We start from the raw sequence: 26,154 nt of genomic DNA, 5'->3' as shown, positions 1-26,154 counted from the left end.
AAGGAGCGGACAGCTGGAAGCTGCGCCAGGTGCCACAGGGTCTCCATTGCCGATATAGAGCAGCCTGGGACAGGGAGGGTCTCTTGGAATTTGTAAACCAAAAGCCCCTTCAGCCACTTCCCAGCCTTTCTCTAGGCAGACATTCTCCCCACTTCTCTCACCTATGCACAACGCTGCAAGCCCCAGCACAGGATAAGGCTAACATCAGCTGAGAGTTTCACTGAGGATAGACCGCGCTTCTAAGAGGAGGACAAGGGGCTTCAGACTCACCTGGTTCTCAAGGAGAAGGAGGCCAGAGAAGTGGATGAGAGAGCAGGGACCTGGCCTGCCTTTTATATCTGCCCATCACTGCCGCAGGACCAGAGGTGCCTTTGCAGAGGTAACAATTATCTGACAAGCTCATCTTGATGCAAACCATTGCAGCTAATGATATGGGCTGTGCTTTGGTTTCCAACACTGCTGCCTTTTCATTTCCAGGTTTGGGCCATGCCTATTTCCCAATGAAGGCTTCTTCTGAGCACAGGCATGAAAGGCCTTGGGATTTCTGAGTCAGGAATGCAGCAGTCCTGGCAGAAGACTTAGCTCAAGTGCTGGATGCATCCTTAGAAGGCCAGGACATTAGTCTGGGTCACTCGAGTTTCTCAGGAAGAAGCTCCAGCCATTCTCGGCAGGAAAGAAGCCCAAGGGTTCCTGTCTATGAGGATGTGCCACATGCATGTCTGAGTACACACTGGAAAAGAATTGGTACATAATTCTACACTGATGTGCATGAGCTGTGTGTCTGTGTCCTTGTGTGCCCCTCATCAGGAGGAAATGTCCTGCTCATAGTGAGGACACTCTCCACTGTTCTGTCCATTAGCAGCACAGAGCAGCAGGTTTCCAGGGTCAGAGCGTGTTTTTGGTCATTCCACATGATGAGAAAACGTTTCCCAGGGAGGTTGTGGAATGTCAGTCCTGGGAGTTGCTCAAGGCTGGAGTGAATGTGACCTTGGGCAACCCGATCTAACGATATCTGTTCCGAGCAGCCTCTGGAAGTCCCTCCTGACCTGCTTTCTGTGATTCCACAGCGGCCCTGGCCTTCCTGAGCCCTGCATGCCGATGGGCACAGGACTCCTCACACTCCCTCTGCCACAAGAGAACTTCTAGGCACTGTGCTGGGACTGCAGAGGGGCAAGGGAAGGCAGGAGCTCAGCCTTCTCTCTGCCCTGCGCAGGAAATCCGTGGCTGGTGTTTGCAGCCCCCACGCTGGGAAACAGCTCCGAGAAGCTGCTCCATCTCCTGCAGCGGTGGAGGCTGGTTCCTGATGGGGCGTCCTTGCTGGAGGAGGGGGGCAGTCCCTTTCCCCGAAGACCCCCTTCTGCCCGCGCACAGCCGCTGAGCACCCTCAGGCCGGCTCAGACCCCCAGCAAAGCCGACGCAGGACCCAGCCCCGGGGCGGAGCTGGCGGCGGGGAGGGGACGAGAGAAGGGGCGGAGGTGGCGGAGAGGAGGAGCCGGGAGCCCGGAGCCGGGGCTGCAGCGGGCAGGGAGGACGCGGGCGGCGGAGCGGCGGGATGCGGCGGTGCCGGGCGGCGGCGCTGGCGGGGCTGGCCGCGGTGCTCCTGGGTGCGCGGAGCTGGCGGCGGTGGCGGGGCCGGTTTGTGCCCGGGCTCTTCCGCGGGGAGCCCAGCGCCAACCTCTCCCGCTCGTTCCACGCCTCCTTCCCCTTCCCTGCCTCTCTGACACCCCTCGTCCCCCTTTGCAAACCCTCCGAGTCTCCTCTTCCTACCCTCTTCCTACTCCACCACGTCCCCCATTTCTCCCCTTCACAGCCTTGGACACAAGTTTTATTTCCTGCACGCCGCATTTATTCCATCTTCTCACCCCTTTCTGCATTCAGCATTTATTCTCCTTCGGATTTCAGCCCTCCGTCCTTCACTGTAGGCACCCTCAACTCCCCCGTCCCCTTTCTCTCCCTCCCTCCACCCACCCATGCACCTTTCATCCTCTCTCTCTCCATGTGTATTTTTCCCACCCACGCCGGGATCACTCCATCCCTGTTGATGGGCACGTGTCCCGATCTGGTCTGACTCTCACTGCCACTCTTGCTAACCCTTTCTGTGGGAAAATCGGATCTCGGTGATCTTTGACAACGTTTGTCCTTCTCCTGTGTCGGCAGCAGCTGTGGGCAGAGCCCAGGTGCAGCAGGACCCGTGGGCAGAGACCACCGAGGGCACCGGCATCAAAATCAACTGCTCACACCCCAATAGACGGTTAAACGAGTTCATCCATTGGTACCGTCAGCTCCCGGGCCGTGGCCCCGCATTCCTCGTGAGCGCTCTTCAAGGCTCCAAAGTGCTGCTGGACCCGCCGGGGCGGCTCTCGGTGGCGGCAGATCGCCGGTCCAACGTGCTGTGGCTCTCTGGGCCCCGGCTCCGGGACGCGGCGGTGTACTACTGCGCCCAGGAAGCACGGAGAGAGGAGCCGGGGCTGCGGCCGAGCAAAAACCGCCGCGGGCGGGGCCGGGCGCGTGTGTCGGGGGCGCGGACAGCGGCGCCCGGGCCCGCGAGGTGGCGCTGTTGCTCCGCCCGGTACCGGCATCGGACCCCCCTTTCGTGCCCCGCTGCATTCCCCGGACGCGGCTCCGGAGCCAAGCTCCGGGCAGAAACCCAGGAAGGCACCGAGACTGTCCACTCTAGCCGCGAAAACAAAGGCGAATGGGCCTCATTCTTGCCCTCCTCACAGCAGAGGTGTGACTGTCACACACACTCTGGCACACTTCAGGAAGCAGCGATTTCATTGTGCCTTGCTCTCTAGTGTGTTAAGCATCTTCCGAGGGACAGGGATTCCGGAGCTGGGAAAAATGATCTTCACCATGGCTTTGCCAGCATGTGTCCTGCTAATCCAGACAGGTGAGTATATTCATGCGCTTCCTATCGTCTCCCACAGTTTTTAGTAGGCTGTGCACAGCTATGTGCTGACAAGATGAGGTCAGGCTGTAATGCAGAGGGGTGGTGGAAGTAGATATCTGAAATTTCCCTCGGAAAAAGGAGAGCAAACAGCCTTAAACACAAAGCGAGAAGGAAGCAAGCTGCTCTGCAGACACATTTCTGTTTTGCAGGTCTTGTTGGAGGTAACCCCCCGAAGCAATTCCTCTCCAATGTGTCAGCCACAGTTGGGCAGCGAGTGGTTCTGCCCTGCCAGTCCATCATCGAGGACAGCGGCAGCGGTCTGAACTTCTTCTGGTACCGCCAGCTCCCGGGGGAAGCCTTGAAATTTCTCCTACAAGCATTTAAAGATTCAGGGAATGACAAGTTCCGCAGTGGCCAGTTCTCTGTGGTGGTCTACAAAAATAAAACAGCCCCCTTAGAAATAGCAAATGTTTCTTTTGAGGACACTGCGATTTATTACTGCGCTCTGAAGTACCACATTAAACTAAGCCACATTTCCACTCGTGCAAAATCTGCATTGCGCAGAACAGCATAGGAGGGGTGAACCTCTGCATCTTCCAGCCTTGGCAGTGCTTTTGTCCCTGAAATGATCCTCTCCTTACATTAACCTTTCCAACATCTCCCAGCCCAATTACTCCCTACTTTTCTCAAAGGCCCCCATCTAAGCAGAGGTATTCAGACCAGGGACTTAGAAACACAGGATCATGGGACTGTGCAGATCAGCGGGGACACAACTTTCCTCACACAGAAACCAACACTTCTAAAGGAAATGATCGATATTCCCTGGACTTAACCTGCAGCATCAGTCCTTACCTGCTCTTGGTTTGTCCAGTACCTGATACTGCACACCCCAGTCTGCTGGGGTGACAGTGTTCTGAGGTCTCAACCCAGCCCTAGCCCTTGGCACAGCTACCTGATGGACCACAGGCCCTCCTCTTGCTCCTCTTGTAGAGTAGCCAAGGTACAGGAAAGCAGCTTTTACCTTAATGCCTTCAGCACTATGCAGGATATCCTTCTCTGTGTTGCATATGGTTAGATATCCTCCCACATACATCCCAGTCAGCACAAAGTCTACTTTGGAAAAGCTAAAGCAAGCATAGTGAAAATGACCTGGCAATTCCAACTACCTTCAACTCGGCTCTTGGGTTTAGAGTTGTAACAAGGGGGTAACAGGGCTCTAACTGAAGAATAGTGTGATGAGAGGCAGGGGTGACAAGGGTACAGGCAGGGCAAATGTGCAGAAAGCTGAAGATGAAGCAGTTCTAGCTTCGTGGACCCTGATGTCCATGGGATTAGTAACCATCCTGAGAAGGCTGACAAGGAGATTCAGCTCCTGAGAGCCCCAGCAGATCCCTGCAGCCCCGTCAAATCTCTAGCAGCATCTCCAGCTGTCCACCTCTGCGTAGAAAGCATGGAAGACAGAATGCCAAGTTACTGGTCACACACAGGACAGCTTTATGGCCAAGCACGAAACAAAGAATAGTAAGTTGCAAGACCTTGGATGAACTGCAGCTCGAAGGGGCTGCAATGGCAGAAGGAAGGGGGACCTCACAGCGGCAGAAAGGAGTGTGGGGCAAGGCGACAAGGCTGCGGAAGGTTGTTTCCGCACTCATTTGTCCCCGCGAGCAGCGAATGGGAGCGGGGCCAGGGCGGGTTGGGGTGGATGGAGCCCGACCCCCTTCGGCAGGGCTTGGCAGGGCCGGGACAGAGCTGCAGCGGTGGTGGGAGATCAGGACCGGGAGCCGCCGTCTGCCCGGGGGAAGCGCTCCTCCTGTGCCCCGCGGCCCTCCCTGCGATATCCCCAAACCCCTTGTCCGGGCGCGAAGGGGCCGCGGCACCGGGGGCCGGTCCGGGGCGAATCTGTTGGAGGCGGGCAGAGGCGTCGGTGCTGCCATGACGGGGGGGCAAGGAGGCGGGGCGGGCAGGACCGGGCAAGAGCGCGTCCTCGCTCAGCTGCTCTTCGGATCCCGCATGATGGCGCCCGCGCTGGGCCCGTGGCTCCTGGCCTTGGCATTGGGGCCGGCAGGTGAGAGCCAGACGGGGAGGGCAGCGATCCAGGGGGTGGGAAAGGGGAGAGGGAAGAGAAAGAGACAGGGACAGGACTACCGAAGGGAAGACAGGAAAGGGGAAGGCAAAGTGAAGGAGAGGAAGGGGGAAGGCAGAGGGAAGGTTGCGTCCGTGGTCGTGGTGCCGGTATCGGCGTCAGGGGAGGCTAACCCCGAGGAGGGCAGGCAGATCCCTGGGCCCTAGCGCTGGGCTTTGCTGGGAGTGAGGAGGGTGATGGCGGTCGCTGTGCTAGGGCGGGAGCGCCGGGGATCGGGGAACCGCCTCGGGTCGGGGTTGCGCCCTGCCCGGCTGCCTGCGCTCTCCATCCAGAGGGGTGTGGGCGCAGCTCAGGCTGGAGGAGACCGGCGGAGGGCTGCGAGCGCCCGGGGACTCCGTGCGCCTCTCCTGCCTCGGATACGGCTTCAACTTCGGGACTTACTTCGTTCTGTGGTACCTTCAGGCACCCGGAGGTAGACTCGAGTGGGTGTCTTTCATCAATCCCTCCTCGACTTCCACGACATATGCAGCAGCGGTGGAAGGTCGAGCCACTGTCTCCCGGGACAATTCCCGGTCTGAAGCATATCTGTTCCTGCGTGCCCTGCAGCCTCAGGACTCTGCACGCTACTTTTGCACCGTGCTTCCTCACACGGAGACAGGAAAAGCAGCTGAGTTTTAACAGAAACGTGCTGCGCCCGTCCAGGGTGCAAAAGCTGTGGGGCGAGTGAGTGCCGCAACATCGATGAGGGAAAGCTCAGGGCTGTTGGCAGGGAGTTCATTGTTCATCACAGGGATTCCTGTCCTGTCTTGCACAGTTGCACACTGCTGGTGCCCATGAAGGACAGTTAACTTTGTTAAGGATGCTTTGAGCCTGGTTGGGCACAAGGGTCTCTGCTCTCCTGGGGCACTGATAGATCGAGCAGTAGAGGTTGAGAAAATCTCCCCCTTTCACGTGACACAGTTCCTTCCCCTCCCATTATGGGTGAGCCCTGACAGGCAGCTAAGCACCATAGAGGCACTCAATGTCCCCTCAGCAGGACGGGGGAGAGAACTGGAAGGGTAAAAGAAAGTTCTAGATTTAGATCAAGAGGGTTTAATAGGTGAAGGAAAACTGTGGAATTGATTCCCTACTTCCCATTCGCAGGCAGGTGTTTGGCCATTTCCAGGAAAGCCGGCCTTCCCCGCGCCTACGGGGGAGGAGAAAAGCGGTAACGCCAAACGTCGAGGGTAGGGAGCCTCCTTTTACCAGGGGGCCGTGCTCTTCCTGTGCCGTACTACCCACCCCGTCCCTCCCCTTGTCTTGCTGCAAAGGGGCCGCGGCACCGGTGGCCCGGTCCGGGGAGGGTCTGTTGGAGGGGGGGGTCAAGGCGGCGGGGTGGGCAAGGAGCGGGACGGGCTCGTCTCTGCTCTGGCTCCCGCATGATGGTGGCCGCGCTGGGTCCGTGGCTGTTGGCCTTAGCCTTGGCCTTGGCTTCGACAGGTGAGCGCCGGTCGGGCAGGGCAGCAAGCGCGGAGCTGGAGAGGAGGGGACAGAGGGAGAAGAATAGACGGACAGGGAAAGGATGGAGACAAGGATTGGCAAAAAGGCAGAGTGAAGGGAGAATGGAAGAGATGAAAAGGGAAGGCAGAAGGAAAGTGGAGAGGAAGAAGGAATACAAGGGAAGGGAAGGCAGAGGGAAGGTTTCGACCCGCGGTCCCGTTATCGGCAGGTGGCGCGACTCAGCCCCGAAGCGGACAGGCAGGGTCCTGTCCCCGGGTGCTGGGCATTGCCGGGACAGAGGAGGGTGGCGGCGGTCTCTGCGTCGGGGTGGGAGTGCCGGGGCGGCGGGTGAAGGGCATCGGGTCGTGGTTGCGCCCTGCCCGGCTGCCTGCGCTCTCCATCCACAGGGGTGTGGGCGCAACCCAGGCTGGAGGAGACCGGCGGAGGGCTGCGAGCGCCCGGGGACTCCGTGCTCCTCTCCTGCCGCGGATACGGCGTTAGATTCGACAGCACCGGAGTTTGGTGGTACCGTCAGGCACCCGGAGGCACACTCGAGTGGGTGTCCTACATCAGCTTTGATTCTTCAGTCACTAAATTTGCGCAGTCCGTGCAGAGTCGAGCTAACGTCTCCCGGGACAATTCCCGGTCTGTGTCATCCCTGTTCCTGCGTGCCCTGCAGCCTCAGGACTCTGCTCGCTACTTCTGCACAGTATATTCACACGGAGACAGGAAAAGCAGCTGAGCTTTAACAGAAGCATGCTGAGCCTGCCCAGGGTGCAAAAGCTGTGGGACGGGTGAGTGCTGCAACGTCGAGCGCCAGGAGCATCCTTTTCCCGCGACGCAGCGGTCTTCCTATTTCCGCACCCACCCCGCGATATCTCCTCTCCTTGTTCTGCGAAGGGGCCGCGGTACCGCCGGGGCGGGTCTGTTGGGGGCGGGCAGAGGCAGCGGGGCAGGCAGGATTCCTTCCGTGCCCGGCTCCGCTCGGATCCTCTCCGGCTCCCGCATGATGGTGCCCGCGCTGGGTCCGTGGCTGCTGGCCTTGGCCTTGGGGCTGGCAGGTGAGCGCCTGGAGGGGAGGGCAGCGAGAAGGGGAGAGGGACAGGGAAGGGACGGGGACAGAGAGGATTGGCGAAGGGAAGAGGGAAGTGAACGGAAGAGAAGCGGAAAGATGGAAAGCAGAGGGAGAGGAAAAGGAGGGAAAGAACGAAGAGAAGGAGAGGGAAGGCAGAGGAAAGGTTTCCTCCCACCGTCGTGGCACTATTGCCGGCCTCTGGAGCGGCTCAGCTAAAGGAGGACAGGCGGGGCCCTGTGCCAGGCGCTGGGATTTGACGGGATAGAGGAAGGTGGCGGCGGTCGCTCTGCCGGGGTATGGACGCCGGGCTGCGGGCGAACGGCCTCGGATCGGGATTGCGCCGTGCCCGGCTGCCTGCACTCTCCATCCACAGGGGTGTGGGCACAGGCCAGGCTGGAGGAGACCGGCGGAGGGCTGCGAGCGCCCGGGGACTCCGTGCTCCTCTCCTGCCGCGGATACGGCTTTAGGTTCGAGGAATATGGCATTCGGTGGTACCGCCAGGCACCCGGAGGCAGACCCGAGTGGGTGTCCTACATCAAGTTTGATTCTTCAGTCACTAAATTTGTGGAGTCCTTGGAGAGTCGAGCTAATGTCTCCCGGGACAATTCCCGGTCTGAAGCATATCTGTTCCTGCGTGCCCTGCAGCCGCAGGACTTTGCTCGCTACTTCTGCACAGTACGGCCCACAGAGACAGGAAAAGCAGCTGAGCTTTAACAGAAACGTGGAGCCCGCCCAGGGTGCAAAAACTGTGAGACGGGTGAGTGCTGCAACATCGATGAGGGAGAGCTCAGGGCTGTTGGCAGGGAATGAGGGACCATCAGTGTTTACAGGGATTCCTGTCCTTTCTTGCACACAATATAATCGATCCCAAACTAAAATAGAGCAGGAATGTGAGAAGCAGAATAAAGCAGAGCAAAAACTATATCCACCTTGTCCTCACGCATCCTCCTTCCCTTTAGCTTCACTTCTGACGTCTTCTCTCCAGGTGGCACATGGGCGATTGGTTGTGGAATAAACATCTCTACTCTTACATGCTCCTTCCCGTGGTCAGCAGGCCTTCACATAGAGCTCCTGGGTGGTTTCTTCCCAAGGGCTGCAATCCTTCGGAATAAACCTCTTCCAATATGGGCTGTCCACAGTCCCAAGATGCTATCATGGGGCTCTGGGTCTCTGGTCTCTTCCACCAGGTTCGGGGCTGTCGTGATTTTCTCAATGTGTCCATCAGCACCCAAAGCCGAGACCTGTGTGATCAACCAGTCAGTGTCCCATCATAGAGACCCTTCACCCAACAGTCCCAATGGATTGGAGGGAGATTCGACTGACTGATTCAGGAAAACGCGCAGGCAGCATAAGGGGGTCCCCTCGCTGGATATGACCACTTGATGTTACCCGCTGCAGGAGACTGCTGGCACCCATGAAGGACTGACACTCAGTTAACAGAATAACACTTTATTAAGGATGCTTTGAGCCTGGTTGGGCACAAGGGTCTCTGCTCTCCTGGAGCACTGATAGATCGAAAATCTCCCCCTCTTTCACGTGACGCATTTCCTTCCCTCCCATTGTGGGTGAGCCCTGACAGGCAGCTAAGCACCACAGAGGCACTCACTCAATGCCCCCTCAGCAGGACGGGGGAGAGAACAGAAGGGTAAAAGAGAGAAAAGCTGTAGGTTTAGATCAAGAGGGTTTAATAGCTGAAAAAGGAATTGATTCCCTACTTGCCATTCTCAGGCAGGTGTTTGGCCGTTGCCAGGAAAGCCGGCCTTCCTCGCGCCTACGGGCGAGCACAAAAGCCGTAACTCCAAACGTCGAGGGCCGGGAGCCTCCTCTTGCCGCGGCACCGCTCTCCCGCTGTGCCCGCCGCCCACCCCACGATATCTGCGCTCCTTTTCCTGCTGCGAAGGGGCCGCGGTACCGCCGGGGCGGGTCTGTTGGGGGCGGGCAGAGGCGTCCGCGCGGCGGCGGGGCGGGGAGGATCGGGCCCGTGCCCGCTTCGGCTCAGCTCCTCTCCGGCTCCCTCATGATGGTGGCCGCGCTAGGGCCGTGGCTGCTGGCCATAGCCTTGGCCTTGGGGCCGGCAGGTGAGCGCCGGGAGGGGAGGGCAGCAAGGGCGGTGCTGCGAAAGGAGTTGACAGGGTAGGGGCGAGAACAAAGAAGATTGGCAAAGGGAGGGCAGAATGAAGGGAGAAGGGAAGAGATCAGAATGCAGATAGAAGGGAAGGGAAAAGATGGAAAGGGAATGCAGAGAAAGCATAGGAGGGAAGAACACAATGGTTTCACCCCGATGCCCTGGTGTCCGCATCAGGGGCGACTTAGGCCCGGGGAGGTCAGTGGGGGCTCTGCCCCGGGTGCTGGGCTTTGCCGGGACAGAGGAGGGTGGCGGCGGTCGTTGTGCCTCAGAGGGGGAACCCCGGCGGGGCGGGGAACGGCCTCGGGTCGGGGTTGCGCCCTGCCCGGCTGCCTGCACTCTCCATCCGCAGGGGTGTGGGCGCAGTTCAGGCTGGAGGAGACCGGCGGAGGGCTGCGAGCGCCAGGGGACTCCGTGCTCCTCTCCTGTCGGGCAAGTGGCTTCACCTTCGAGAATTTCGAAATTCAGTGGTACCGTCAGGCACCCGGAGGCAGACCCCAGTGGGTGTCCTTCATCAATCCCTCCTCGACTTCCACGGAATACGCAGCAGCGGTGGAAGGTCGAGCCACTGTCTCCCGGGACAATTCCCGGTCTGAGGCATATCTGTTCCTGCGGGCCCTGCAGCCTCAGGACTCTGCTCTCTACTTTTGCACCGTGCTTCCTCACACGGAGACAGGAAAAGCAGCTGAGCTTTAACAGAAACGTGCTGAGCCCTCCCATCAAGACGGTTTAATAGATGAAGTAAGGAATTCATTCCCTACTCCCATTCGCAGGCAGGTGATCACCCATTTCCAGGAAAGCCGGCCTTCCTCGCGCCTACGGGAGAGGACAAAACCCGTAACTCCAAACGTCAAGGCCCGGGAGCCTCCTTTTGCCAGGGGGCCGTGCTCTTCCTGTGCCGTACTACCCACCACGTCCCTCCCCTTGTCATGCTGCAAAGGGGCCGCGGCACCGGTGGCCCGGTCCGGGGAGGGTCTGTTGGAGGGGGGTCAAGGCGGCGGGGTGGGCAGGAGACGGGCTCGTCTCTGCTCTGGCTCCCGCATGATGGTGGCCGCGCTGGGTCCGTGGCTGTTGGCCTTAGCCTTGGCCTTGGCTTCGACAGGTGAGCGCCGGTCGGGCAGGGCAGCAAGCGCGGAGCTGGAGAGGAGGGGACAGAGGGAGAAGAATAGACGGACAGGGAAAGGATGGAGACAAGGATTGGCAAAAAGGCAGAGTGAAGGGAGAATGGAAGAGATGAAAAGGGAAGGCAGAAGGAAAGTGGAGAGGAAGAAGGAATACAAGGGAAGGGAAGGCAGAGGGAAGGTTTCGACCCGCGGTCCCGTTATCGGCAGGTGGCGCGACTCAGCCCCGAAGCGGACAGGCAGGGTCCTGTCCCCGGGTGCTGGGCATTGCCGGGACAGAGGAGGGTGGCGGCGGTCTCTGCGTCGGGGTGGGAGTGCCGGGGCGGCGGGTGAAGGGCATCGGGTCGTGGTTGCGCCCTGCCCGGCTGCCTGCGCTCTCCATCCACAGGGGTGTGGGCGCAACCCAGGCTGGAGGAGACCGGCGGAGGGCTGCGAGCGCCCGGGGACTCCGTGCTCCTCTCCTGCCGCGGATACGGCGTTAGATTCGACAGTACCGGAGTTTGGTGGTACCGTCAGGCACCCGGAGGCACACTCGAGTGGGTGTCCTACATCAGCTTTGATTCTTCAGTCACTAAATTTGCGCAGTCCGTGCAGAGTCGAGCTAACGTCTCCCGGGACAATTCCCGGTCTGTGTCATCCCTGTTCCTGCGTGCCCTGCAGCCTCAGGACTCTGCTCGCTACTTCTGCACAGTATATTCACACGGAGACAGGAAAAGCAGCTGAGCTTTAACAGAAACATGCTGAGCCTGCCCAGGGTGCAAAAGCTGTGGGACGAGTGAGTGCTGCAACATCGGTGCGGGTCAGCTCAGGGCTGTTGGCAGGGAGGGACCATTGTTCATCACAGGGATTCCTGTCCTCTCTTGCGCACTGAAGGAAATATATTTGATCCTATACTAAAAAGAATGTGAGAAGCAGAAAGTGAAAACTAAATCCACGTTGTCCTCATCCTCCCCACATTTAGCTTCACTCCTGACTGATCCATCTCCTCTCTCCAGGTGGCACACGGGTGATGGGTTGTGGGGTACGTCAGTGACTTCATTTCTACCCTTACGTCCTCCTCCCCCTGGTCATCAGGCCTACACAAATTGCTCCCGGGTGGTTTCTTCCCAAGGGCTGCAGTCCTTCGGGATAAACATGCTCCAACATGGGCTGTCCACAGTCCCAAGATGCTATCATGGGGCTCTGTTTTCTTCATCTTCAGGGCTGTCACGTGAAAGGGGGAGAGATTTTCTCAATCTCTGGTGTTTTTGTCCATCAGCACCCAAAGCCGAGACCTGTGTGATCAACCAGTCAGTGTCCCGTTATAGAGACCCTTCACCCAACAGTCCCAATGGATTCGAGGGAGATTCGACTGTTTCAAGGCAACGCACAGGCAGCATCAGGGGGTCCCCTCGTTGGATCTACCCATTTGTTACCCGCTGCCAGTGATTGCTGGCGCCCATGAAGGACTGACTCAACAGAACACTTTGTTAAGGATGCTTCGAGCCTGGTTGGGCACAAGGGTCTCTGCTTTCCTGGGGCACTGATAGATCGAGCAGTAGAGGTTGAGAAAATCTCCCCCTTTCACGTGACACAGTTCCTTCCCTCCCATTGTGGGTGAGCCCTGACAGGCAGCTAAGCACCACAGAGGCACTCGCTCAATGTCCCCTCAGCAGGTCGGGGGAGAGAACTGGAAGGGTAAAAGAAAGTCCTAGAGGATCAGGAGGGTTTAATAGGTGAAGGAAAAATGTGGAATTGATTCCCTACTTCCCATTCGCAGGCAGGTGTTTGGCCATTTCCAGGAAAGCCGGCCTTCCTCGCCCCTACGGGTGAAGACAAAAGCCATAACTCCAAACGTTGAGGGCCGGGAGTCTCTGTCTGCCGAGCCACCGCACTCCTCCTGTGCCCTGCTACCCACCCCGTCCCTCTCCTTCTCGTGCTGCAAAGAGGCTGTGGCACCTGGGGGCCGGTCCCGGGTGGGTCTGTTGCGGCGGTTCGAGGCGGCGGGGTTGGGGACAGGATTCGGTCCGTGCCCGGCTCCGCTCGGATCCTCTCCGGCTCCCGAATGATGGTGCCCGTGCTGCGTCCTTGGCTGCTGGCCTTGGCCTTAAGGATGTCAGGTGAGCACCTGGTGGGGATGGCAGCAAGCTCAGGGCTGGAGAAGGGGAGAGTGACTGGGAAGGGACGGGGACAGAGGATTGGCAAAGGGAAGGAACAGAGAAGGGAATGGAAGCAGAAAGATGGAAAGCAGAGGGAGAGGAAAAGGAGGGAAAGAACGAAGAGAAGGAGAGGGAAGGCAGAGGAAAGGTTTCCTCCCACCGTCGTGGCCCTATTATCCGCCTCTGGAGCGGCTCAGCTAAAGGAGGACAGGCGGGGCTCTGATCCCGGCTCGGGGCTTTGCCGAGAGAGAGGAAGGTGGCAGCGGTCGCTGTGCCGTTGCGGGGACGCCGGGAGGCGGGTGAACGGCTTCGTGCCGAGGATGTGCCCTGCCCGGCTGCCTGCACTCTCCATCCACAGGGGTGTGGGCGCAGGCCAGGCTGGAGGAGACCGGCGGAGGGCTGCGAGCGTCCGGGGACTCCGTGCTCCTCTCCTGCCGCGGATACGGCTTTAGGTTCGAGGAATATGGCATTCGGTGGTACCGCCAGGCACCCGGAGGCAGACCCGAGTGGGTGTCCTACATCAAGTTTGATTCTTCAGTCACTAAATTTGTGGAGTCCGTGGAGAGTCGAGCTAATGTCTCCCGGGACAATTCCCGGTCTGAAGCATATCTGTTCCTGCGTGCCCTGCAGCCTCAGGACTCTGCTCGCTACTTCTGCACCGTACTTCCTCGCACAGAGACAGGAAAAGCAGCTGAGCTTTAACAGAAAGCTGCTGAGCCTGCCCAAGGTGCAAAAGCTGTGGGACGTGTGAGTGCTGCAACGTCGATGAGAGCTCAAGGCTGTTGGCAGGGAGTGAGGGACCATCACTGTTCATCACAGGGATTCCTGTCCTTTCTTGCATAGTGAAGGAAACATAATCGATGTCAAAATAAAAGCAGAAATGTGAGAAGCAGAACAAAGCAGAGCGAAAACTAAATCCACCTTGTCCTCATGCATCCTCGCTTCTTACGTCCTCTCTCCAGGTGGCACAGGGACGATTGGTTGGGGGTATTCTTACGTCCTCCCTCCCGTGGTCAGCAGGCCTTCAGAAAATGCTCCCGGGTGGTTTCTTCCCAAGGGCTGCAGTCCTTCGGGATAAACCTGTTACAAAATGGGCTCTCCATAGTTCCAAGCTCCTGTCATGGGGCTCTGGGGCTCTGGATCTCTAGTCTCTTCCACCTGCTTCAGGGCTGTCACGTGAGTGATTTTCTCAGCCGCTGGTGTTTATGTCCATTAACACCCAAAGAAAGCCAAGATATCCCCAGCCAGTCTGTGTCCCATTACAGAGACTCTTCAAGGATGTCCTGCTAGATCGGAGGCCGATTCGACTGGCTGGTTCAGGGAAACGCACAGGCAGCATCGGGGGGACACCTCAGTGGGTCTGCCCGCCTGATGTTACCCGCTGCAGGAGACTGCTGGCACCCATGAAGGACTGAGTTAACAGAACACTTTATTAAGGATGCTTTGAGACTGGTTGGGCACAAGGGTCTCTGCTCTCCTGGGGCACTGATAGATCGAGCAGCAGAGGTTGAGAAAATCTCCCCCTCTTTCACGTGACACAGTTCCTTCCCTCTCATTGTGGGTGAGCCCCGACAGGCAGCTAAGCACCATAGAGGCACTCGCTCAATGCCCACTCAACAGGACGGGGGAGAGAACTGGAAGGGCGAAAGAAAAGCTGTAGGTTTAGATCAAGAGGGTTTAATAGGTGAAGGAAAAGGAATTGATTCCCTACTTGCCATTCGCAGGCAGGTGTTTGGCCGTTGCCAGGAAAACCGGCCTTCCTCGCGCCTACGGGGAGGACAAAAGCGGTAACTCCAAACCTCGAGGGCCGGGAGCCTCCGTCTGCAGGGGCGCCGCGCTCCTCCTGTACCTGCGACCCTCCCGGAGCTCCCTTCTCTCCTCTGCCCTCAACTGCCGCGAAGGGGCCGCGGTACCGTGGGGCGGGTCTGTTGGGGGCGGGCAGAGTCATCAGCGCTGCCTAGAGAAAGCCGAGGCAGCGGGGCGGGCAGGATCGGGCCCGTGCCCCTCTCCGCTTCTCTCGGATCCAATTCGGCTCCGCGTGATGGTGCCCGAACTAGGGCCGTGGCTGCTGGCCTTGGCCTTGGGGCTGGCAGGTGAGCGCCGGGCGGGGAAGGCAGCGAGCCCAGGACTGGGGAATAGGGACAGGGAAGGGATGGGGAAAGAGGTTTGGCGAAGGGAAGGCAGAGGGAAAATAGAGGTGGGAAGGGAAGGCAGAGGGAGAGGAGAACGAGAGAAAGACGAGGAGGAGTGGGAACGCAGAGGGTAGGTTGCGTCCGGCGATGTTGGCCCCTGTGTCGGCATCAGGGGCGACTCAGTCCCGGGCACTGCCCCGGGCGCTGGGCTTTGCGGGGAGAGGAGGGTGGCGGCGGTCGCTGTGTCGGGGTGAGGGCCTCGGGTCGGGGCTGCGCTCTGCCCGGCTGCCTGCGCTCTCCCTCCACAGGGGTGTGGGCGCAGCTCAGGCTGGAGGAGGCCGGCGGAGGGCTGCGAGCGCCCGGGGACTCCGTGCTCCTCTCGTGCCGCGGATACGGCTTCCGCTTTGGAAGTTATGAGCTTCTGTGGTACCGTCGGGCGCCCGGAGGCAGACTCGAGTGGGTGTCCTTCTCGAGAGGCTACTCGGATAGCGCGGAATACGCAGCAGCGGTGGAAGGTCGAGCCACTGTCTCCCGGGACAATTCCCGGTCTGAGGCATATCTGTCCCTGCGTGCCCTGCAGCCTCAGGACTCTGCCCGCTACTTTTGCGCTGTACACACGGAATCAGGAAAAGCAGCTGAGCTTTAACAGAAACCTGCTGCGCCCAGCCCGATTTTTAGAGAGTTGCCATAGTCGAGGAGGGGGTGTGAGGCTTAGAGCAATTCTCTTGGATTGAGGTGCTGTCACTTCCCTCCCACAGTATACAGTCCTTTATGAACTTCATTGTGGTACCTCCCCATGGGATACAGTCGTTCAGAAACAGACTGCTCCAGTGTGGACCGCTCAAAGGCCACAGATCCTTCCTGAAAGCCTGCTCTTCCCTGGGCTCTTTAAGTGCACCGGGTTCTTTCAGGGTATATCCAGCTTACGCAGCACAGGGTCCTCCATGGGCTGTGGCGGGACAATGTTTCACCATTCACAGGCTGCAGGAGAATGTGCTCTGTCACCTGGAGCATCTTCTCAACCTCGTTTACTGACCTTGGTGTCTGCAGGATTGTTTTTTCCCTGCTGTGCAGTACTTTTTACCTGTTGCAAATATGCTTCCACAAAGGCACTGCCAGCTTAGCTGGTTGGCTTAACTTTGGCCAGCAATGGACCAATCTGAGCTGGCTGATCACCCATGTCTGACACAGGGGCAGCCCTGTTCTTGCGCAGAGACATGCACAGCCTGCTCGGCTTCACAACCCTTGCCATGTAAACCCAATAAAGCCATAAGGTCACATTGCTGACATGTTCAACTTGGTGTCCACTAGGAGCCTTAGAGCCTTTCCAGCTGAGCAGCCTCCAGCATGTCTGGTACTTTGCATCGTTCCCAGGTAGGAGTTTTCCCCTTCCATTGTGGGTGATCCGCGACAGCTAAGCACTATAGAGGTGCTCGCTAAATGTCCCCTGAGCAGGAATGGGGGAGAGAACTGGAAGGGTAAAAGAGAGAAAACTCGTAGGTTTAGATCAAGACAGTTTAACAGGTTAAGAAAAAGCACGCACAAGCCAAGAATTCATTCCCTACTTCCCATTCGCAGGCAGCTGTTTGGCCATTTCCAGGAAAGCCGGCCTTCCTCGGGCCTACAGGCGAAGAGAAAAACCGTAACTCCAGACGTCGAGGGCCGGGAGCCTCCGTCGGGGCGCAGCGCTCCTCCTGGGCACCGCCACCCTTCCCGCAATATCCCCCTCACTTCTCCGGCCGCGGCACCGGGGGGCCGGTCCGGGGCGGGTCTGTTGGAGGCGGGTAGAGGCGTGGGCGCTGCCCCGGTGAGGGGCCGAGGCTGCTTGGCCGGCAGGAGCGGGCTCTAGCGCGTCTCCGCTCGGCTCCTCTCCGGCTCCCGCATGCTGGTGCCCGGGCTGGGGCTGTGGCTGCTGGCCCTGGCCTTGGCCTTGGGGTCGGCAGGTGAGCGCCGGTCGGGGAGGGCAGCGGGCGCGGGGCTGGGGAAGGGAGAGGGACAGGGAAAGAACGGGGACGGGCAAGATTGGAGAAGGGAAGGCAGAGAGAAGGGAAAGTAACTGAGGGAAGAGCAGGGAAGGGAAGGCAGAGGGAAGGTTTCGTCCCGCAGTCGCGGCCCCTGTGTCGGCATCAGGCGCGGCTCAGCCCCGAGGAGGGCAGGCGGGGCATTGCCCTGGGCTCGGGGCTTTGCCGGGACAGAGGAGGGTGGCGGCGGTCGCTGTGTCGGGGTGGGGGCGCCGGCCCGGCGGGTGAACGCCCCGGGTCGTGGTTGCGCCCTGCCCGGCTGCCTGCGCTCTGCATCCGCAGGGGTGTGGGCGCAGCTCAGGCTGGAAGAGACCGGCGGAGGGCTGCGAGCGCCCGGGGACTCCGTGCTCCTCTCCTGTCGGGCAATTGGCTTCACCTTCGAGGATTACGAAATTCAGTGGTACCGTCGGGCGCCCGGAGGCAGAATCGAGTGGGTGTCCATCATCAGCTTTGATTCTTCAGTCACTAAATTTGCGCAGTCCATGGAGAGTCGAGCTAACGTCTCCCGGGACAGTTCAGAGCTTGAATCATCTCTGTCCCTGCATGCCCTGCAGCCTCAGGACTCTGCTCGCTACTTCTGTGCCGTTTACACGGAGACAATAAATCAAGCTGAGCTTTAACAGAAAGCTACTGGGGCCCCTCCAGGGTGCACAAGCTGAGTGGAGTAGTGTTCTGTGGCATCACAGGCCTGCTCCAGGGAGAGAGGTGCAGGGGAGAGCCATCTGTGCACATCATGGTGGTCGTGGCTTTCCAGCAAGAGCTCCTTTTCCAGCACTGCCATTTCCCATCTCCTGAGTCCCAGATGCAGTGAATTCTGTGGAGGGTTTCAGAATATTCCTTGTCACCCAGCCAGTCTCTGTGCCTTTCCTTCTTCCCTTGGCCCCCTTCTTCTCTGGGGTACTCAAAGCTCTTGGACTTCGGCAACTTCGTTGTCTGGCAACGATTGCCCCCTTCAATTGACCCTTTCGTGGGCCTTGTGTCAGTGAGAGCAAAGCACTAACTGAATACCCTTGCTTTGTTTTTTTTCAGTTGCATTTCAGAGTGATGAGATCCAAGCGACAGTGTCTGCAGTGTGGTGGCAGGCAGGGAGTACCGGGACCTTAAGATGTACTTACAGCTCCAATGCCTCTTATGTTTACGTGGCCTGGTATCGGCAACGTCCGGGTGGACCCCTGCAGTACTTGCTGCAGAGTAAAGGCCGGGGAGGCTCCTATAGCCACACAGCCCCTTTTTTTCGCAAGAGGTTTTCCTGCCAAGCTGATGACAGCTCTGGGACACTCTTCATCTCTGGGCTGGAGCTGGAGGACAGCGCGCTCTATTACTGCTCCCTGCAGGGACCACAGTGGGAGATACTTGGGGCGCGTCTGAACAACATCAGCTTCCTCCTCTTCAGCTGTCCCCTCCTGCATGTTCGCAGGGGTCACGGCCCGTCTCCGTGGCAAGTCAGTGAGCAGGCTGTGCCTGGGATCAGAGCCGGGGGGAGTCTCATTGTGTCTGGGTGCTGTCAGCGGCCCAGAGATGTGTGAAACCTGGGCAGAGCGGATGTGTGGGCAGAGAGGAGCTGGGGAGAGGTGAGCAGGACCTGCTCTGGCCATGTCTCACACCCTGTGCTGTCACCCGGGCCGGGGCGGGTCTGTTGGGGGCGGGCAGAGGCGGCGGCGCTGCCCGGTGAGGGGCCGAGGAGGCGGAGCGGGCAGGAGAGGTCCAGAGCCCGACTCCCCTCGGCTCCTCTCCGGCTCTCCCGTGATGGTCCCCGTGCTGGGCCCGTGGCTGCTGGCCTTGGCGTTGGCCTTGGGGTCGGCAGGTGAGGGCCGACGGGGAGGGCAGCGAGCCCGGGGCTGGGGAAGAGGAGAGGGACAGGACTGGCGGAGGGAAAGCAGAGGGAAGAGAAGAGGTGGGAAGAGAAGGGGAAGGAAGACCGAAGGCAGAGGGAAGGTTTCGTGCCGTGGCCCCGGTGTCGGCATCAGGCGCGGCTCAGCTCCGAGAAGGGCAGGCGGGCACTGCTGTGGTGGCGGGGCTTTGCCGGGGGACAGTGGGGTGGCGGCGGTCTCTGTGCCGGGGAGTGGGGCGCCGGGGGGAGCGGGCGAACGGCTTCGGATCGGGGTTGCCCCCTGCTCTGCTGCCTGCGCTCTCCATCCACAGGGGTGCGGGCGCGCTTCAGGCTGGAGGAGACCGGCGGAGGGCTGCGAGCGCCCGGGGACTCCGTGCTCCTCTCCTGCCGCGGATACGGCCTCAACTTCGAGGATTACCCCTTTCGGTGGTACCGTCAGGCGCCCGGAGGCAGGCTCGAGTGGGTGTCCCTTTCGTGGTCATTGGGTGCTGCAGAGTACGCAGCAGCGGTGGAAGGTCGAGCCACAACATCCTGGGACAATTCGCAATCCAAGTCATCTCTGTTCCTGCGTGCCTTGCAGCCTCAGGACTCTGCCCGCTACTTCTGTGCCGTTCACACAGAGACACGAAATCCACCTGGGCTTTAACACATACCTGCTGTCAGGGTCCCAGATTGGGCCTTGGAGCTGTATAGGATAGGGGTTAAGCTTCTGCTACCTTTCTTCCCATGCTTCAAGCCAAACCTCAGGCCTCTCACAGTCTGAAACCTCTTCACCTTTGGAAACAAGTTTTGCTGTTTCCACCAGTTCCCACTATGACAGGACACTTCTCTAGAGGAAAGGGAGACTTTTTCCTCTGAAGCAGAACTGAAGGACACAATTTCCTGTGAGGGTGCTGAGGCACTGGAATGGGTTGCCCAGGGAGGTTGTGAATGCTCCATCCCTGGCGGTGTTCAAGGCCAGTTTGGATGAAGCCTTGGGTGAGATGGTTTAGTGTGAGGTGTCCCTGCCCATGGCAGGGGTTTGGAACTGAATGATCTTAAGGTCCTTTCCAGCCCTAACTATTCTATGATTCTATGTTCAGTATCATCTTGTGGAACACCGATAGCCCAAATGTTCTAATTCGTCACTGGCAGTATTGGGGCACCTTCTGCAATTCTTTTTTTTTGGGGGGTGGACGAGGACAGAGAAAGAAAAACCAAAGGCAGAGCTCAACTTTTAAACCAACCAAATCCAAGTGTGTGGTTTGTGTGAGGCTGTGAAGGCAGGTGTGTTTCTGTGGCCACCGGAATGAAAAAAGGCTGTTTAACTGCATCTGAGATCTCAGTGACAAGGAGGATGCAGTCTCACTGGAAAGGGTGTGGGAGAAGTACCCAGGTCATTTGCAGGAGGTATTTAGAGCTTCTTTTTGTCCTGCCAATAGCTCAAGAGACTGGAAGTATCACATCAGTCAGCTGCAAGTTTCCTGGAAGAGTGAGTCAATAAGGAGGAGAAAATAATTTGATACAATAAAGGGAACAGCAGATGAACATGCCTGTGTTAACACTGGAAAATACAGCAGCAGGAATAAAAACAGTGATTAAAAATGAGAACTATACCTTTGGTAACAACAGTAACGCAAATAAAAATACTGAGTAATGCGACAGGGAGGCACACAGATTTGTGTGCAGGATGAGTTAATGCTATTTCCTTTTGTGTCTTGGAACTGGATTTGAGGGTTCAGAAACTCCTCCACAATTCCAGGTAGCCATTAATCAAAGTCATTAAAGTAAGATAAAAACCAGTTAAAAAAACAACTTTAGTTAATCACAACTAAATGTTCCCCACCTTCAAAGTCAGTTAAAGGCACATACAAATGAATCAGAAGTCCCAAGCCAACTCAAATCATCTAGTTCACAGGATCAAAGAAACTGAGAAAAAGTGGTGCACATAACCATGAAAAACCTCCCAAGACCCTTATAAAAAGGGCACTCAAGAAATATTGAAAATCAAATTCTTGAGTAAATAAGGAACTGTAACACAGCAAGACAAACAGATTCCCTTAAACCACCATCAGCTAAACCAGGATCGCTTCTGAGCCATTCATAAACATGTACTGACTTTTATTCAGCATGAAATCGGCCTTGAGAGGATAAATAGTTGAATGTCCAGGAAGAGTTAGAAAGTGTAGAATGAAACTAAACTGAAAGTTAATGACTGCCAGAAAAGTAGTTCACCCTAACTCTCTTGATGTTTCTTAGAAGACAAACCTTTAAGTGAGAGCAGCTCTAACAACTCAATGGGAACACTCTTTCTTTTTGACCAGTATGGGCAATATTTTAGTGAGAGATTAACACTACCCTCCCTATCTGCCAGAAAAAGCGATGCTGATAACGTTATTTTTAGTGTATAGCAACCTCTCTGCATCAGTGCTGGAGAGTTCAGAAGTAGAGCAGCGTAGGTGGAAAGTAAAATCCAGCTCTTCAAAGGACAGGAAAGAGAAGACACCACCTGCCACTGAGAAAAACCAAATGTTTTTGTAAAACTGCCTACCATGGTGTGTACTACGTACCACAGTGATTGAAAAAGCCTGAGCCACCACACAAAACTGTCTCACTCACTTCTCCTGAAGGTGGAAACACGGTGCCGTACAGTGTCGAACAAGGGAGGATTTGATCAACCTGCAACAATTCCTTTACTCTTTAATAGCCACTTCCAGGAGTGCAGTGCTTTTACTTAACAAAGAGCAATCATTTTGCCTACGTTCTCATCGTGGTTAAAACAGCACAAAGACTTTTTAAGGCACCAAATCACCAGCACACACCATCTCAAAGAGACCAGATAAGGTACATTTCTCATGCTCCTGAGCACTGAAACCAAACGCAAGGTGAAAAAGTGGACAGCTTCCTGCAGCCCAGAAGCAGCTTCATAGATGCTTTGGGATAGCACTAAAAGTACTGATTTTTCTTTCCTGCTTTCTGTCCAGCTTAACTCCATGAGGCTTTCCAGATGCCTCACATAATCCCCATGTTTTCACTTATAATTCAACCTTTTGGGTATTATTTTCAACCTTTCTTTGAAAGCCATCTCATGTTCCTTCATATGGCTCAGAAACCACTTGAGAAGTCATATGACTGCCTCTGTAATCTGCGTAGTGAAAAAGAAGGAAGAGGTAGTTTTTGTTATGATACGTATCACTGTGTCTGGGACGTGGAGTAGCACGGTGGTATGAACAACACAGGGCTCTGTACAAATACCCAGAGAAGGAAAAAAGGCAATATATCTAGGAGAAGAAAGGACACGGGTGACTGAAATCGTTCAGGAGACATACATAACATTATTTCAATATTTCTATTTCTCCTGGGAATACAGAGCTCACGGGGTTTCGAAAAGAGAAGGAAGAACTTGGGAACGTTTTGCTCAGTCAAGCTTTTTGAAATCACTGAACTATTCAATGATTGTTTTTCCCTTTCCGTGTTTGGAAGAAAATGTGGCTCTGGATACCCTTTTGGGGTTGCACACGTGGGTAAGTAGGACAAATAGCTGGCTTTTTATCTTCTGTTTTTACACCACTTTCAAATGCCATGGGGAAGAGGTAGTTATTGACGGACGTATCACCAGTGTGGGCTTACATAAGCTCGTGTTTGGAAGTGGTACCACGCTCACGGTTGAACCAAGTAAGTAACAGGATTTTATTTCTAAAACCTATGTTAAAATTAAGGTGGGGAAAGAATCTGATGGTTTGGGTTCACTGTAAGAATTTTCTGCTGCAATAATCTCTAGAGTGCAGTCGCTCCGGCCGGGGCTTCAAGCTAAATCCTCAGCTTGTATCTGCTTAGGAAGACTTCACAGGGACAACTGGGCTGCTTGTGTACATCACTATTACTCCATGAACCTCATATCCCAGGCTGGATAGCACTCTGAGAGCCCGGTGTGAAGTGTCCTGTCCTCCAGTGGGTTTTCACTGCCTCATTTTGGGCAGGAATGCAGAGTTCAGTGGCAGTGGAGAGAGGTTTTGAGACAGATCTTTAACTCTCTGATATGAGAAGTGAATTTTTGACCCTGGCACCACACCAGGGAAATAATTCCACTGGTATGGAGACAGAGGAGGAAGGAGGTTAAATATCCTTGGGCTTCAGTTTTCACAACTGCTGCATACCCAAGGCCACTTAGGATAAATGAAAACTGGCTACCAAAATTGCTGTGCTTTGAAAACATGGATGAGGTACGTAGAGGTTCTAAAAAGCCTCAGCTCCTCCTGTCTTTATCTGGAATTTCATCATGTACAAAAAAGGTGGCTGTCACCCCCTGCTTTCCTGTGGGAGCAAGAATGCTGGGGCAGCAGGGAAGTTTGTTGGGTTGATCTTTGTTTTCCTAAATAGCCAGGTGCACACCTTAAGACTTGTGACAATGATTTCAGGGGTCTTAAAAGGGGTGCAAAAATGTCCCATGTAATTTTGCATGCCTGAACCATCTTGCTCTCATTCCAGAAGGGTACGGGGTTTGCTTAGGTGCTGCCTAATACTAGTACAGGTCTGTAGGATATCTTGCATGGGAATAAATGTCTGTTTTGGAACAATTTAAGGCCACTTCCAATTCCAAAGGGACAATGGAATACAAAGTTACCATTCTGAAGAAAGATCTGTTTTTCCAGCCACTGAATCTTCAGTTGTAAATGTAAGACCAGAGGAAACTGCCAAATTCTGTTATTTTGCCATCAGTCTACATTGATTTGAAGGTAATATTTGAGGACTGAGCAAACTTGCCATTTCAGACACTTACAGAAATGCTGATGTGATACTCTGGTCTCTCACGTAAAAGGTTTTATGCCTTTTCAAAAGAGTTTAGGACACTGGTTCCTCTGCTGACAAGAAAAGGTTTTCTTCTCCTCAGCCGAAGGTTAGCACATAGCCCATTGACTGCAACAAAATGTTCTTGGTTTAAAGAAATGTTCACAGTCCATTACCCAAATTTCTAAAAGATCTTCATCAAATCATGCCCAAACAATGTCTATTTTCACAGACATCCAAAAAAGTTCTGTCCCACAAGTCATTTTGATGAAATCAAAGAAACTGAAAGATGACAGCACTGGGAAAGCAGCTTGTTTGGCAAGGAATGTCTATACGAAGAACATCATCTTGGACATGACCTCTAACGAAGTCGCATATGAACCGAGTGCACCCATTTTGACATCAGAGGGGTTGTATGATACTCTTAAGGTGGTGAGCGTGACAAAAGGCACAGAGGTGAACTGCACGGCCAATTTCAACAGCAGCTCCATCACAGCCAGCGCAAGCTTGGCAGGTACAATTCTGTGCATTTGTGCAGCTTTTGCTGTATTGGGTCATATGAATGCCTTGTTTAATCATTTTAAAAATGTAGATAATGTTTATAACTCCTTTTCTTTATTGTGCTACAGAAGAGAACGCTGAAGAGCCAGAAATGGGGAAGGTTTGCAACACCACAGGCACCTCTGCACGAGGTTAGTTATCCAAATAGATTGTGAAGTTCCATTACTATGTTGGGGAATAAATGCATGGAAATGTATTTCCTCAGGGGTAGAGGAATCAGACTACAACGTACTCATCAAAGACAGCCTGCTTTTTCAAGGTAGCTAGTTTAGTAACAGACAAGAAACAGGAAGCAAAATCCAGCCTAGACAGACATCCTCCTCCCTTGGTGTTGCCATGTTTCTCTACTATCTTTTCCTTTGTAGCTGTTTCTTTCCCTTAAACTATTACCTGTTGTTTGTTTTTTTTCCCCCCCACTTTCTGCCAATATCACACTATCCAAATCTAGACCATGATCTCTCCCATCTTTTCTCTATCACTAAGCAGGTACCAAAGTGGAAAAAGCGAACACGCTCTCTATGGCTGTATTGGGTATAAGAGTCCTGCTGGCAAAAAGCATCGCCTTCAATACACTCATGAGTATCAAGCTGTTTCTTTTCTGAGGTAAGGAAGCACACAGCTTGACCAGTAGAAATACTGGAAGCACATGCCAGGAAAGCCCACTTGCCTTTGTGTACCTCTCTAACCCCACAAGCAACGATAGCTTTCCATCTGGTCCTGTTTCCTTTAAATTACTCCTGTAGATTTCTGGAACCCCCCTAAACCATGACAAAAAACTCCTCCCCAGACCAACAACCACCCCCGACAACTAAAGAGCTCCCTCACAAATCACAAAGAAGACACCCCCTTTCTGTAGCCAAAGCTCAGGTCTTGGTGGCTGGTCCCCAGATTTTCTCTGCAGCCAACTTGCTTTGCGAGAGCAGGTTGGGTATTACCAGAAGCTCCTCAGAGTTATCTCAGTGACTGTTTCAAGTGGCAGAGCACAAAGCCTGGAGGAAACCCCAAAAAGGAGACAAAAGCAAGGCTTCCAAAGCACTAAGGTGTGAAGAAGTGGAGGAAAGAGTGAAGGGGGCAGGAGTTTTAAATTAAGGCATCCAAAGAGGCGCAAAAGATAGCCGCAGTTTAAGTTTTGTGAGTCTACCTGTCTTATCCGGACAGCTATGAAACAGTGGCATGTAGGTCCAATTGCCTTAAATGTAGTTTAAACCACACTTTGCTCTTGCAGACAGTGAAGAAGCAAGGCAACAGCAACCTGAAAACAAGCAGGAGGGAGAGTGTATCAGCAACACAATGGGATGAACAGCCACTGCCAAATCTGCTGACTATAACCATCCAGAACACAATGCAGCACCTTCCCCTTAAGACATTTTATACAGGTGAATCCTGCCTAGCTGAATTAGTTTTAAGAGTTGTAACCACCTTTGCTGTTTCTTTTCTCTCTGTGCCTGAGGAGAGCGTATTTTTCCTCATTCTTTTGCTAAGTAGAATTTGATCTCCCCTTTGAATAGCTTTTGATTCAAAGCATCTCACCTACTTCAATAGCTTTGAAAAATCCAGTCCTCATTGTAGACATATATAGACTTGTAAAACACCTTTTACAGGCATATTGTGTTACTGTCTGTGAGCTGGTGTATTGCTGTTGAGAGAGTTCAGGCACAATAGATGCTATTTGCAGCTTTAATGTTTCTTAGATAGCTTTAATAACAATAATTTTCTAGTGTAGAAGAGAAGACCTGGCTTGGATCTGAAGTGATTCACTTCAACCAGATAATGTTCAACCATAGAAGCATTTCTTTATTAAACCTGTATTTCTTCTGCAAAGTGTATGGCACGTGCATTTTAGGTTCCTGCGGTAGTGACCAAAATAAAGCTTTACTATGCCAAAACGTTGCGGTTTGTTTTGTGCTTTTTCTTCTGAATTTGGGATGATG

General features: G+C 55.2%; 1 protein-coding gene and 4 gene segments (V, D, J or C); all 5 read left to right on the top strand.

Moving 5' to 3' along the window:
* Positions 1-1,537: 1,537 nt before the first annotated feature.
* Positions 1,538-26,109, top strand: LOC130601805 (T cell receptor alpha chain MC.7.G5-like). The gene is made up of 7 exons (XM_057414126.1): positions 1,538-1,604; positions 2,158-2,467; positions 22,494-22,549; positions 23,895-24,176; positions 24,292-24,354; positions 24,707-24,826; positions 25,449-26,109. The coding sequence occupies exons 1-6, from the start codon at positions 1,553-1,555 to the stop codon at positions 24,823-24,825; spliced, it is 882 nt and encodes a 293-aa protein (XP_057270109.1). The 5' UTR covers positions 1,538-1,552; the 3' UTR covers position 24,826; positions 25,449-26,109.
* LOC130601797 (T cell receptor alpha variable 9-1-like) lies at positions 2,698-3,636 on the top strand. The segment is given in 2 exon segments: positions 2,698-2,890; positions 3,100-3,636. Coding segments are annotated over 2 exon segments (414 nt in total).
* On the top strand, positions 9,527-10,355 carry LOC130601798 (Ig heavy chain V region 914-like). The segment is given in 2 exon segments: positions 9,527-9,605; positions 10,005-10,355. Coding segments are annotated over 2 exon segments (405 nt in total).
* Positions 16,899-17,964, top strand: LOC130601799 (Ig heavy chain V region 6.96-like). The segment is given in 2 exon segments: positions 16,899-16,986; positions 17,347-17,964. Coding segments are annotated over 2 exon segments (399 nt in total).
* LOC130601800 (immunoglobulin heavy variable 3-9-like) lies at positions 18,786-19,710 on the top strand. The segment is given in 2 exon segments: positions 18,786-18,868; positions 19,207-19,710. Coding segments are annotated over 2 exon segments (393 nt in total).
* Positions 26,110-26,154: the final 45 nt, after the last annotated feature.

The sequence above is a fragment of the Pezoporus wallicus genome, unplaced genomic scaffold, assembly GCF_028554395.1.
Source record: "Pezoporus wallicus isolate ANWC-B61680 ecotype Strahan unplaced genomic scaffold, APGP_CSIRO_Pwel_v1 contig_13150, whole genome shotgun sequence".
Lineage (NCBI taxonomy): Eukaryota > Metazoa > Chordata > Aves > Psittaciformes > Psittacidae > Pezoporus > Pezoporus wallicus.
Note: the sequence above shows the minus strand (reverse complement) of the source record. Positions and strands in the feature narration are given on the sequence as shown.